The sequence below is a fragment of the Athene noctua genome, chromosome 10, assembly GCF_965140245.1.
Source record: "Athene noctua chromosome 10, bAthNoc1.hap1.1, whole genome shotgun sequence".
NCBI classification, from domain to species: domain Eukaryota; kingdom Metazoa; phylum Chordata; class Aves; order Strigiformes; family Strigidae; genus Athene; species Athene noctua.
Window position 1 is genome coordinate 13,017,397 of NC_134046.1, and position 14,244 is coordinate 13,031,640.

The 14,244-nt window shown below is 41.0% G+C and overlaps 1 protein-coding gene across 4 annotated transcripts in view; it reads left to right on the forward strand.

The window, feature by feature from the left end:
• The window catches only part of GRM7 (glutamate metabotropic receptor 7), a 308,790-nt gene that overhangs the window by 161,992 nt on the left and 132,554 nt on the right, over positions 1-14,244 (forward strand). For all 4 annotated transcript variants that reach the window (XM_074914190.1, XM_074914192.1, XM_074914193.1 and 1 more), the window contains exon 4: positions 32-186. In XM_074914190.1, the coding sequence (XP_074770291.1) occupies positions 32-186 (155 nt within the window). The remainder of the gene's footprint in view (positions 1-31; positions 187-14,244) is intronic.

Genomic DNA, 14,244 nt, shown 5'->3' on the forward strand with positions numbered 1-14,244 from the left:
TAATTTGTGAACAAAATATTCTTTTCCACAGGCAAATCCTTGCAGCCGCTAAGAGGGCAGATCAAGTGGGCCATTTCCTATGGGTGGGTTCGGACACGTGGGGCTCCAAGGTGAGCCCGTTACTTCAGCAGGAGGACGTCGCTGAGGGAGCCATCACCATCCTGCCCAAACGAGCAACCATAGAGGGTAAGAGCTCACTTCTGCTTGACCTTCTCTCCTGCTTCCTGAAATGCTGGTAGTACAAAAGTGATCGCCCATATTTTTCTCTCACACGTGTTTTGGGAATAAATGTGTACAGAGTAAGATACAAACGGTATAAAGTACATTGAGGAAGTCTTCATCTCCTGAAAGGTTCCTAAATGCCTGTGTTCTGCATCTGAGAAGCTACCAGCAGTTATTTATTAAATACATGATTGTAGAGCTTATATTAAGCTGTGTTAATATGACAGGGCCTTTATCACTTAAAAGAAAGTAAACCAAAAAGTTCTTAACATACCATGAATATACGTAGGAAGAGAAAATCTTTTGCAATTTATGTATCATCTCTGAAGCAGTGGGTAAGTTTTCTACTGAAGAAGTAAAAATTCCTTTTTAAATCAGCAGTTTCTGTTTAAACTTAGCTTATCAAGCACTATATTTATTTATACCTATTGCCTATGTGCTTCACAAATATATGTACTTGTACATATACATGTGTACATAAAAATTAGGGGACACTTTTTTAACATAATCCCTATGTTTGTGAACATTTTTTCTTTTTCCTGAAGGGTTTGTAGTCTGATCAGTTTGTTACCCCTTCTATCTGTATAGATGCTTGACTATCCAAATGGCTTCCTCTGGGCAAACCAAACTCACTGAGTAGAGTCCGTGTTCTCTGTAATATGAAAAGAGAAGTTCTTTACAAGGGACGTAAAGAAAACAAACTCCTCAGCTAACAGAGGGCTTTGTGTCAGGCAGGGTCTCCAAAGAGTCCTTGAACATGTTGCCCACATTAAAATGGGCTCTAGTGTCTTCACTCACAGGAAAACCAAATATTTGCATTCATTTTTACTGTGTCTACACCTCATTAGTTATTCTTCTCAGGTATATAATATGCTTCATCCTTTTACATTTTTTAAACTCTGGAGGCATTTTTGCATGTTACTTCTCCATAAGTACGTCGTTGATAGACAATGAAGTGTTTTGTTTCTGAAAACCAGGATATTTTAATAATCTTTTCATACTGTCGGTATTCATCCCTGAGGGTTTCTAACAGAGAAACAAAAAGTCTGCCAACAGTACACAGAAACAAAAACTTTCCAGGTTGGTTTGTTTTGGTTTTTTTTCCTTCTATATTACACATTAAACACATTGGACATAATGGGGAACATGAGGTTCGCTTTTGGACACAGTAAGTGGCAATAACAGAGTGGGAGCATTCAGGTATAGAAAGCCAGGTAAATATCAGTTACAAATACAAGTGTATCTGCAAAAAATGTCCACTGAGCCCACAAGTGTCTTCTTATTTACTATATATATTAGACTAGTTCCTAAAAGTTGGCTAGTTGCAGTTTGTGCTTGTAGTCACATAGTTTGCGTGCTTACTTGTTTGTGATGCTTAAATTACATTTTGCCTACATAGATAACTGTGTTCATTCTTAGGAGCAAATGCCATACAGCAGGATACATATTTTGAGGTCTGTGAGTTGCATGTTACTTTCTGGAAAGGGAAAAGCACTCAGCCAGAAGTAGATTCTGTACTTGGTATGAAAGGAGAAGCAGAGCAAAGTGTCCCAGAATAGCAGTTGCAGCTCAATAGCAAATGTTTCCTGGCTGCTCTGTGACTGCTCAGAAAGGTTCAGGCTGGTTCTTACCTTTTGCAATCCCGTTCATCCATCCCTAATTGCCATCTGTACCTGCCATCTGCTTACTCCTGTTTGGAGGAAGAGTAAAGGGGTGGTTAAGAGCACAGAGCAAATTCCCATTCTCCTGAAGCAGTTTTACAGAACTCAACATTTCCCCTTTCAGACTGATTCCCTTTCTGTTTCATCCACTGTGAGAAACACCCAGTAAAATCTGTTACTTACAGAAGTAAGTAATCCTTAGGTATTAGCATTTCTTTCTGTAATGGGGCTGTTACCCGCATGGATTGTCTGCCTTTCTGGCATTTAGACTGCTGTATGTTGTTTTGTTTTTCTTTTTGTTGTAGTCATTTCGTTTTGTTATGAATCCAAGAGAACTGGAAACAGACATCTTAATGCTATTCTTTTATCATCCAGCAATGAACATCTGCTTCCTAACATGTAGTAATGCATTTCTTTTGATGAAGACATAAAATAAATGAAATAAGAAGCCTTGATTTTCCCTATAAATTGATGGAAACAAACCAAATTAGCAGAATGGAACTCAGTTTGCCCCAAAGGACCGTGTCTTAAGCAGCATCCCAGCCTAGCAGTCTCCTCTGTGTGCAGTGGTGTGCAGCACTGCTGCCGCCTGCCCCTGCAGCTCACGGGCTCTGGGTCAAGGCAACAGTTAAGCACGAGCTTAATTCCCACTGGGTTTGGTGAGAACTTTAGTAATCATGAGTGAGGGGCTTACCCTTATTTTACTCAAGAGCATCTTCTTTTTTATGCTTTCTTTTTATCACTGTGTTAAATAGCATTTGTAATACGTTAGAAAAAGATTCCTAACAAACTTCACTGGAAGCTGAGAGCACTGCAGCTCCCATAACTGAAGCTGAAATATGTGATACCACTAACCTCTTCTCATGCTTCTGGGAAAAATGTTAGGCTAATAAGCCAAGAAATGGTAAACTGCATTGAAAATTAATGTGCCTGCATCTTCAAGTGTATATGGTAACTTTGGATTATCAGATTTTTTTTATATCTGTAAAGCTATTGGTCATACAAGCCATAAACTGAAGCAGTCATATAGAAAAAGATATTTTTTCAAATAACTCTTCTCCACCAGCCATAACTTTTCAATTCAAAATACAGATGTGAAACGCAGGTGTGCTGCTGTGTTTGCACCTATCTACATATATAGTATTTGAAGTTCCTTTTTTTGGTAACAGTGGGAATATCCCATCAGCCTTCAACTCCAGAGAGACTCCAAAGCACTCAGTTTCTTGTAGAATCAGGCCCCAGATACACAGTTATTTGTCTTCATACTTGATGTCACTCTTGGGACAAAATTTTCCTTGCCATAGTCCCATGGGGTGATTTAGGAAATCATTACATGAACTGATTTCATTCATCTTAAGGCAGTCTTAATATAGCCCAATTGTGTTTGATGTAATTATGCTGAAAGGATAAAGTCACATCTTATTTACATAATTGCAGTAGTCGGTGAGCCAGAGGAAGTGCACACTGAACTAGTAATCCCTTCATGAAAACTTGTTTTGAAACAAGCTCCAGAACCAACTTAACCAAGTATCAACAAAGTTGAATGGCTTTGTGTAGTTTTCAGGGCAAAAGAAAAGAATATATTTATTTTTAGAACAAATATGGCAGCAGAATATTTTCTTCTGGTTACTGTTACTTTGAACTCTTCCAAAACGAGGTTGTGATGGTGTGTCCTCGTGCTCACAGATTACTAAAACTTCAGCCCAGTTCTGAAACCCGGTGTATGCCCAGAGGAACAAGTACAGTGTACTGCATTGCAGAACTGCAAGTGTGTGTGCTTATGTGTGTAAGAGTTTGCAGTCATATGCCTTATTTTGTATAGTCTTTTACTCAGAGTATATCCTTGTAACATTCTTGTGAAAATGTCTAATGTAACTGCAGAGTGAGTGTTAGCACTGGAAGATAAGAAAAAAGTAAACCTTTTAACCAACAAACAAAAGATGTATTTTGTAAATAAAGATCTAATGGGATGTACTATTATTATTATTAATATTATATTAATTTCACAATAATACAGAAATTATGAACATCTGTGGCTCTGCATGCATCTGACATTCATTAAAACAGCAACACAACAGAAAAAAGTCTCCAGAAAGTCATTCTTCTCCAAAATGCATTTGGTGGGGTTTTACCTACTGCTGCTTTATTCCCCAGAAACCCTTATTCTTCTTCATTCACCTGAAGAAAAAAGTAAACTTTGCACATGGGGGAGATTCCCCTATCAGTTTGATGTTGAAAAACAGAAAGAGTGTCCGGCTAACCACGGAAGGGTGAAATGCCGTGAAGAGGAGCAAGTGTGAGCTACAGGAGGATTTTGGACAAGCCAAAGCAGGCTGTTGTGGAGTAATGATGTGATCAAGATTGTGGTGGAAATGGGAGATGTTGAGGCAGGTATAACAAGTTCCCAAAATGTCAGTTGCCAGAGGGAAAATGGAAGCACAGTGGAAAATGAAAAGAAAGGTTGAGACTTCAAAAAACCACTGTTTTGTTCTTGCAGTTCAGCTGAAGTACTTGCCTTCAGACTAGCAAATTACTGGACGTGGTTGTCTTTTCCTTAGGCAGTGATAGTCTAAGAGAAAGTCGTTCATTTGTCACATTTTTCATTTACAGTCCCAGAAGCTTTGTAGACCATCCAAACCAGCAAGAAACAAAGTATGGAAACACTCCCTGGATTCTCATGGGTTGGACCATCATTCCAGCTGCAGACTTCCCCAAATGATGGCTGGGATGAACTGCAACCCTATTTCTTTGTAGATGGAAATGAACTCATTCCACACTAATCTTTTTAATCACAAACTGACCTTTAAGTATTCCACTGCCACTTTGCCTCTTCATGTTTCAGTAGATTTAATAAGTTTCAGAGCATTTCCTCCTCTTGTTATCACTACTGTACCCAAATCTAATTATACATCTTAACTGCCTGGGGTACCACTCTTTATGACACCATATAGATGTATATAAGAGTTACCTGGATGACCCTCTGACTAAAGATGATAATACTCTGGTCCAGACATCCATTAAAGTTCTCCCTAGCAGGCAGATTCATAGTCAGGAGTTCCTAAATTCTTTCCCTAGAGGAAGAGCAGATCTTTCTGCCAGTGATAAGAAGACATTTGTGGCATGAGAGATGGAAAAGCCTGATCTTTCTGGAGCAGGTTTGTAGAGTACTTGCTGAATTCAACACAGAAAGCTGTTAGACAGTGCACATTCAGGAGATATTCAAGTCCGAGGAATGGGGTCAGGTCTTGGGTTTCAGAATAAGTGTCTTTTCTCTTTTTGATCTTTTCCTTTTTTTTTTTTTTTTTCTTCTAGTCTAAGCAATATCTACACTTCAGATTTTAAATTTGCTTATATCAACCTCTAGTATCTATTCAGATTAAAAATGACTCATTAAACTCCTTGAGGAGTGCAGCAGTAGACGCACGACAGGTAAAACAGTAACATTCAGGGTTGGGCCCTTGCAAGGTGGTTACAGCTCTCTTGAGTGGCGGCCCAGCAACATATTTTTATCAAATGCAGTGTCACAGCTGAAATGAGGAAATAAGCAGCTTTATTCCTGCAAAAATATTTCTACTGTGCAACTCTTAAGATTTATCCTTTCACTGTTGGTCCCATGCAGAGCTGAGTGAGGTGCTCAGAGATGCCCAGGCATCACAGTCGAGGTGGCATCCCTGGGCATCCTCTCCAAGCTCAAACCTCACACTCAAGGCATAGCCCAGGAAGAGCTAATACCTGGCAAGTCCTTGCTAATACCTCTTAGTATCTTTGTTAAACCCCCATACAAAGTAATGAAAACTAGTGTTTCCAAGAGACAATATGAATTTTGGATGTTCTTTTGAAATCTCTCCACTCTGATACATTGAGGTTCGCAGGATCTGTAGAAAATATTGGACATTTTCTTCTTAGGAAATACGAATCATAAAGTCCTAGAGAAAGAACTAGAACAGAGATAAGTAATTTCTGTAAATCTTAGCCAGATTTTTAAATAGTCCAAATGCCTCCAGTAGCTCTTACAAAGTTTCAAATATAAATAAATATAATTTGCATGAATAAAAAATTACTCTCTATGCAGCGATATCTCAGAAATTGTTTTCCTCTTAACCTCAGCTGTAAAGAAGATCAACAACTATCTACTTACGTCTCGCCTTCTGTTGTTCCTATGCCTTTTTCTGTGTGAAAATTTTCAAATTGGACTGTTATACTGTGGTTCATGTTGTTAGCATCCGTGCTACTGACATAGCACTTTCAGATATCTCGGTCTTCCTCTAACTTTTTTTCTTTCAAAATATTCTTCCTTATCTTTCTTATTTTTATGTAATCTGTTCTCATGGACACCAGCTTACAGTGAAATGAAACAAAGGAGAGGAACAGCTGTAAGAGAAATACAGAGGCTAATATGTGTGTGTATATATATATATATGATGTTTATTATTTTGAAAGTCTGGTAAAATGCTTCACCAATGATGAAAAAAATATTCTTTATGGTCTGAGTTCAGAATTTGATGCAGCTAAACAGTGGGATTCAATTAGATTTAAGTTTAATGATTCAATTCCAGCAAGCTATGGATGTGGCCGAGGTTTGCAATCTTGTGAAGTGCTCAGCAATGAGGTTAAAGGGTGGCTCAAATTCAGCACAAGGAAGTGAATAGCTATTTAAAAAAACAGAAGCATTGCAGGTGCTGTAAAACAACATAACTGTCCTTGAATTTTTCAGATGTTTGTCTTCGAAATAGATGGTGAATCGTGTTTTTAATGTTTTGGTTTTATTTCGAACAAGACCTTAATTTGCTTCTTTTTTGTTTGGGCGGTATCAAACCGGGAAATAAACAATGAAAGAATAGTGATTTAAGAAAAAATTAGAATGAAATTATATCTTGCTATTTAGTGGTTCTCAAATATTTTACCTTCACATCTCCAGTCTAGCAAAGCAAAGGAGCTCAGGGTTCATCTTCTTCTGTGCTAGAGACAGTATTGAATTTTATCCAGTGTTAATAACTACGGGCATGCTGTTCTGCATCTAGCTATGGCTGCATTTACCCCAGGATGTTTCTCTGGGAAAGATGTGCTTTGTGCAGCACTTACCCACCTCCTCCCTGCACAGAACAGAAAGCTGTCTTACAGCTTGTAATATTTGCAAAATAGTCTGGTTCAGATATTTTTTTGTTTGTTCGTTTACAGCCTGGTTCAGAGTCTTCTACAGTGCTCTGTTGTTCTCAAGCCTTTTCTCTATGTCCTTGGGGTGCGAGTGTGTGATTTTATGAGAGTGAGATGGAAAGACGTGGCTCGGGGGGGTTGGTTCATCCCAGGCTGTGGGGGCCAGGGGATTGCTGCAGCCTTGGTATAGCAGAGCCCGTGGACTCCAAAAGCCCGAGGGGACACCCATCATCAGGACACAGGAGAAGTAGCATGGACCATCACTCCCAGAATTTACTCATTCTTCCCATTACCTCCCTTGAATTTTCCTCTCCTGTCCTTGGCACTGCCCATCTGACCCATTTTACTTCCTGTACTGCCAGAAAGTCTCCAGCATCAATGGGTTTGTTCTTCCTTGGCACCTCCAGGTTGGCAGTTTGAGCGGTGGGACCAGCTCAGCAACCTCCCCTTCCCTGCATTGCCAGCGGAGGACCCTGGCACCTGGTGGGGAGCATATGAGTGTGTTCATCCTCTTTCTGGGGGTTTAAATAGTGTAATTACAATCAACCACAATCAGGAGATATATTTCAAGGCTGTTTTGTGTCAGTAGTTTGACAGAACAAATTTGGTTTGGACACTGTTTCTTACAATCAAAGTTTGCACGAAGGACTGTATATATAAATATTTATTTGCATTTTTCCCCCATGAGTAAATTGTCTTTAGCAGCTTTGGAATAAAAATGCTAAGGGTGTTCTGTGCTCATGTTATTAGTAAGTAACTACAGAAATGTATCGTCTGTTAAGGTAGGTTCATTATTTCATCCAGTACATTTTGTCAAAAAGATGCTTTTAAATAGCACTTCATATTCCTTATAGAGAAAGTGCTCACTGGCCACACGGAGGTGAAGAATTTACCATTTCATTCTGTATCAATCATGCAATGTTTAAAGTCATTCTACCCACAAAGTTGTTAGGAATGTATCTTTCCCAATGCTGATGAAGCCATTAATTGAATTTAAATTAATACTGTGGTTACCTGGGAATCCAAGACGCACTGGCAGCCGTGAAAAGTTTATTGCATATCGATTCCAGCCTGTTGTAAAGCCACTCTGGGAGTTAAGATTAGCTTTGATTCCTCCTGGCTTAGTGCTGAATCTCATTGCGTTTTGCCTGTGTACATACAGACTCATGCTACAGGAGTGCAGCGTGCAAGGACAGACGGACAGACAGATGTGTGCAACAGGCTGGGCTGAGCACTGCCAAAGTGAACGTGCTTACCTGGGATGCTTAGTGAGTCAGATATCATGCCTCACTTGTCTTACGTGCTCTCTCATAGGCTGCCAGTTTGAAGCTTCATGGTGAAAAGTGTTGTGTGATTAAATGTTGGCTTAAATACCATGGCGCAGTAATGCCCGGTCTCCTGAGACTGATCGATATGGCAATGCTGGAGAGTACCATACCCAGAAAACCACCTGTGTCCTGGGCTGCATCAAGAGAAGTGTGGCCAGCAGGTCGAGGGAGGGGATTCTCCCCCTCTGCTCTGCTCTTGTGAGACCCCCCTGCAGTGCTGTGTCCAGCTCTGGGGGCACCAACATCAGAAGGACACAGACCTGCTCCAGTGGGTCCAGAGGAGGCCACGAAGATGATGGGGGGGCTGGAGCACCTCCCTGTGAGGACAGGCTGAGAGAGTTGGGGGTGTTCAACCTGGAGAAGAGAAGGCTCCGGGGAGACCTTAGAGCGGCCTCCCAGTACTGAAAGGGGCTACAGGAAAGGGGGAGGGACTCTGCATCAGGGGTGTAGGGGTAGGACGAGGGGTAACTGACAGAGGGCAAATTTAGATTAGAAGTAAGCAAGAAATTCTTTCCTGTGAGAGTGGTGAGACATTGATACAGATTGCCCAGAGAAGCTGTGGCTCCCCCCTCCCTGGAAGGGTTCAAGGCCAGGTTGGACGGGGCTTTGGGCAACCTGGGCTAGTGGAAGGTGTCCCTGCCCAGGGCAGGGGGGTGGGAAAGGGATTTTTAAGGTCCCTTCCAACCCAAAGACTGTGATTCAATGGTTCTATGATTTCCCTGACTGTAGGCAGCAGTTGTATGTTTATTGTGTTGTTGCAGTAGCAATGCAGTGCTTAACTTTAAAGGGTTGAAGCGGCAGCTTTGGGATGAGGTCTAGTAAGTTCAAAGAGAACAGTAGCTTAAGGGTAGCATTATTTTTTAATAGGCAGATATAGAGAAGTTAAGAAACACAATTTTTTAAAGTTTCAAATTAATGTTATTTTTGTAGTTTTCTTTTAAATGAAGTCATTGAAGCCTCTGGGTTTTTTTTCTTTTGTTTAAGATTCCATATAAGTGTTGGTCCCCGAGAAATAGTCTCAGCTGTGATCTCTGTGCTGCCACAGCCTCAAAGGCAGTGCCCATAGCACTCCAAACCTGACCTCCCGTGAGGCAATGCGCTTAGAAAAAGCACGTACCATTGCAACTCGAAATGTAAACTTCTACATCATGTCAGTGTAGTATTTTGCTAAAGTTACACAGCTGGCTATTTGGTGGTGTTCAGTTATTGGAGTTCTTTTGGGGTTTCTTAGACAGTTTGAAGGTGTGATCTTTTTAGAATATTAAAAAGAGTTATCTACCACTGCTCAGTGCAAGACACAGCTCATAACCACAGCAACATTAACAAGAAATTTTATCGCAAATGGGGTTTGAACCAGTACCTTTTTAAATGGTGTTGCTGCTTCATAGCAAAGAAATTAGGTAGAAAGCTCTAATTGGACCATAAAGAACTGTTGCATAATAAAAATTCAGGGAGCTTTCTCTTTTGCCCCTTGAAATGAAATAAACTGCTTGCCCAACCTACAACAGACCTGATTTGCTTCAAAATCGAAGTACTTCTCTGATCAGAGCCAGCTGTTAGTCATTCTGTGTGCATATGTATGTCTCTATATTTCTGTATTTTGTGTATTGCTCCCAGGGCTTATGTTGGCTTTTTCTCTTTGATGTTCATATTTAACTGTTATCTCAGGACACTGGAGATTGTGTGGGTGGTTGTTTTGAGAGAGGGAGATGTGTACACACAGAAATTAGAATGGTTGATGCTGTAAGAGGAGATAATTCACAGAATAATATTTAGCTATTGGTCATTGTTCAGGTGTATCATCAGTGGTCTTTGTTTTGGAATAGCCTGAATTGCATCTTTGGAAGAACGATGTTCCTCTCAGTGATCTAACACTGAAGTTGTCTGAGCTGTCTGTTGGACACGTTCGGGTAGAGTATTTTCACCCAGAAAGGAAGAATTTTATTTTTAGAAAGCCTGCATTCTTTGTGTGCCAGCTCCTGATCTGCATGTGATCTGGTAGGAACCTCCAAGCCTTCCTCCGCAGGTTTGCTCTGTGCAGAAGGCGTTGATGGGTACCCGTGACTGAAGAGCCTTCACGGGGGAGCGTTTCTTCCTCCGCACAGCAGCCAGCCATATGCTGCTTTCCAGCATTTTTGCAAGGCAGCAGAGCCAAGGGCAGCTTGGGCTGGCAACCAAGCAAGGGGTGTTCAGCAACACGTGGAGAGTACACAGCATGCACATGAAGAAGGCAAATGATGGTTTCCTCTACAACCCTCCAGATTAGGAAATCCCAGTGTTTTCTAGTGCTGTTAGTCCTTGCCTCTGTGCAGAGTTTCAAGCCTCATTTGTTGATAGGAATTAATTTTCTGTTTGTTAGTAAAATTGGAGGGATTTCCGGGATCTCAGGAGTGATGAAGCTCCAGGGACCTCAGTGGACCCCGCATGAGTGAGCCCCTTCTGGGCAGCCAAAGCAGAGCTGGCTCATGGAGAATTATCAAAAAATAATGTTTTTGTTTGGAATTCTGTTCAAGCATAGAAACCAAAGTCAAGAAAAGATTTTGCCACCTTCTCCCACTCCGTTAGTGCAGTACTGGCACCGATACCACACCAAGCACGGCACTGGTGTTGTGTTTGCAGCCTTAACTCAACCCAGCCGAGGCAGGGAGCTGAGAGAATGTTATGGTACTGAGCCAAGAGCATGAGCAGTTTCAGTGCCAAAACAAAGGAGCAGAAGAAGGGAGGAGGGAGGGTGAGTGGTGAGGTGTTCCCATAGTCCATCTGTACCTCTGCCAGCATGGCAGATCTGGGGCTGCTTTGGTGGAGAGGGAGAGGGAAAAGGTCCCCTCTCCTCTTTGCGTGAGAGTTGCATCTCTCCTGATATTTCTTATGTTATGATTTAAGAGGTTAGCGCATTTTTCAAAGTCATTGGAAGTATATTCGCAGAGTAGTTGTTTTGCCGTGGATATTTCATGTATTTTTCATGGAAAAAGAAATTGCAGGAGCTTTCTGAAATAAACTGTTCCTGGTTTAGGTAAAAATAGCCATGAATGATCCCAAATATCTGGTTTTAGAAATGCCATTCTGCGGGAGGGCTGAGAACCACAGATTGTTCCTAATGGAACAGATAATTTTTCATCTCTGATTTTCTGCTTTGCCAAAGCAATATGAGTTTAGTATAGTCTGTAGCATTTCCAGTCCAGTGCCTGGTGTTCTGCCCATAGATGTTGCAAAACAGGCAATGAAGAATGACCTTTATTTGAGCAGAAGAACCAATGCTCCCTCTTAATGATTGTTCACGTTTGTCATGTACGTCCATGGATACTAGGTGACTGTTTTCCTTTACAGTTATTACAGGGGTTTTAATTTGTGAAGGTTCAGACACTAAAATCAGGGGCAGTAAAACACAGAATATAAATACAATCTGCTTGTGCCATAAGGTGATGGAAGAAATAAAAAGTTTGGTCATCAGTCTTCTCTACAAGGGTTATTTTTTGCACCAAGAAATGAAAATAACATTAATATATTAGAAATTAAAATCACACAAACAAGATCCCTTTGCCATCTGCTAAGTAAATACCAGTGTAGCCCATTGGAGGAGCATCTGTGAGAGGCAGCAGACAAGGTGGAGGGCAGCTCTGGCTCCTCCCAGCTCTGGGAGCACCTCCCGTAGCCCTTTGCGAGGGGCTTATGCCGGTCACGACATCAGGCAGGTTCCTGCAGAGCAGCAAAGAGGAGTTGAGTGACGTTGGATCTGCACTGCCTGCTGAACCTCACTGCATCCCAGAGGCTTGCTTTTTATTTCTTGGGGCTCGTTTCATTTCTGTGCTGATGGTGCCCTTCCCCACCCAGCTGCCTGACAGATGAGGGGCCAAGGATGTATGTTCAGCTCTCCTCCCTTCTGCTCCTCTGAGAAACTGCACATGTTTTATCAGAAGTGTCTATTAAATCTCATGTGTAATTCATTCATGTATAGTAAATCCTCTACTAAGATAACTTGGAGTCTAATATATTTACAGGAACATTATTTCCACTCTGTTTAAATTCATACATCTCAATATTTCTTTATCTTATCAGCTATTCCATTACCCTTTATAAATGCTAATAAGTATTAACGTGTTTAATATTTCTTTTCCTCTTTGGGGTCAGTTTTTCTCAATTGAAAGCAAAGTTTCCTAAATTCTCACAAGAAATTTTTTTCTTATGGTATTTCTGATTCAGTAACTACACCGTAAAAAGATTCTCTTTCTAGGCCACTTAAAATTAGTCTGAAATCCTCTGTGACTTATTTATTATTTTTCTTTATTAGCAAGCCAGAAAAGAAATACTGCTTCACAATCTCTTAAGCAAAGCAAAAATAAAGAAGTGAGACTTGTATTGGAGTAAAATGCAAACATGGCATCCCTGTTTGCAAGTAGCAAATTAATATGCCTACATGATACATTAAAAATGTATTCACTGTAAGTATTACATGTTTATTAGTGTCTGTGTTTTCCTGCATGAGTAGCTGTTGATTGCCGTCCTAGTTCTTGCCGTGGGGATCTGGAGCATCCTGGGAAAAAATCTCTGCAGGCTCCAGCTTCTCCGCTGCTGGGGCTACACACACGCAACACACATGAATTGCGCGTCTGAAACAGGCTGAGCTCCACTAGGTAAGACAGGTTCAGACACAAGAATAAATGTGCTAATTTTAGAAAGTGAGAGAAATTTGGAAGGGTATTTTGTTTGATTGTTTTTTTTCTTCTTAGTTTGTGTTGTTAAAGCTTGGATGATTATAGCCTTTTGAAAGTAATAGTTTAAGAAATAATACACATAATAATATACATCATTTCCTTAAAGATGATACAATGAATGCTAAAGTGCCCACTTCACTCATGCTGGGTTTGCAGATCTGCTTCGGGAATATTTTAATTTTGTTGACTGACTGCGTTACAACAAAGGAAATGAAAAATAATTTAGGAAAAAACCTTCCATGTAGTCACATATGCTAGATCTTTAGTAAAATGAAGCAGGAGTCACTAGATCAATGGTCTTGATCTCCTGCCAAGGATAGATAAACACAAACCTTTTGCCTCATAGTAAAAATATAATTGTAGGATGGTGAAAAACTATATATTCAAGACAAGATATCTCTCTGTGCAGTTTAAGGTAATATGTCTTGAAAGTTGAGTTCAGTCTTTCTTTCAATTACCTGACATGGTCCGTCTGGCACTTAATTCACTCATCCATGTTTACACACATCTGTAAGGCAACCAGCACACTCCAGTTTGCTGCTGAGCTTACTGCTCCCCTTCTGGGTCTGGGACTGAAAAGAGACGAAGGACGTGATCACAGGAAACACCTGCTTACTATAGGATGATAAAAGATGGAGAGCTTCTGCTTAAGGTGTCACACTGCCTCTGACCACTCTCTCAAACTACTGTTAAAATGAAGGGAAAGAAAGAAAAAAGATCTAGAAAGAGAAAGCACAGGCTCAGTGTCTTGAGAGATCAGTGAGCACTAACCCCCTTCACGGAGCTTTCAGCTGATTTCTGTTCACCCTCTGTTTCTGTGGCTCCCTACCAGTCCTCTGTCTGATGCTGCCTTCGCAGAGGAGCAGCTCTGTCAACTCATTTTCTCTGCTAGAAAACTTCCCTTTTCTTTGGGCAATGGAGGTTTGGAGGGGCAGGGGCTGTTGGCACAGCTCAAGCCCAGGTGTTGTGTGTCCGCTTCTGCCACTGGCTGAGCCACCGCTGAGCTGCCCTTCCCTTTGGAAGAGACAGAAACCATTATTCTCTTTACAATTCATGCACCTGCACAGTTAAGAGGGCCAAGAGCTCCCATATACACCTGGTGTCAAGCTGCAGTCAACCAAAGCTTTTCACACCTGTAGTCTTTCCTCCCTCTTAACTAAGTTAGGA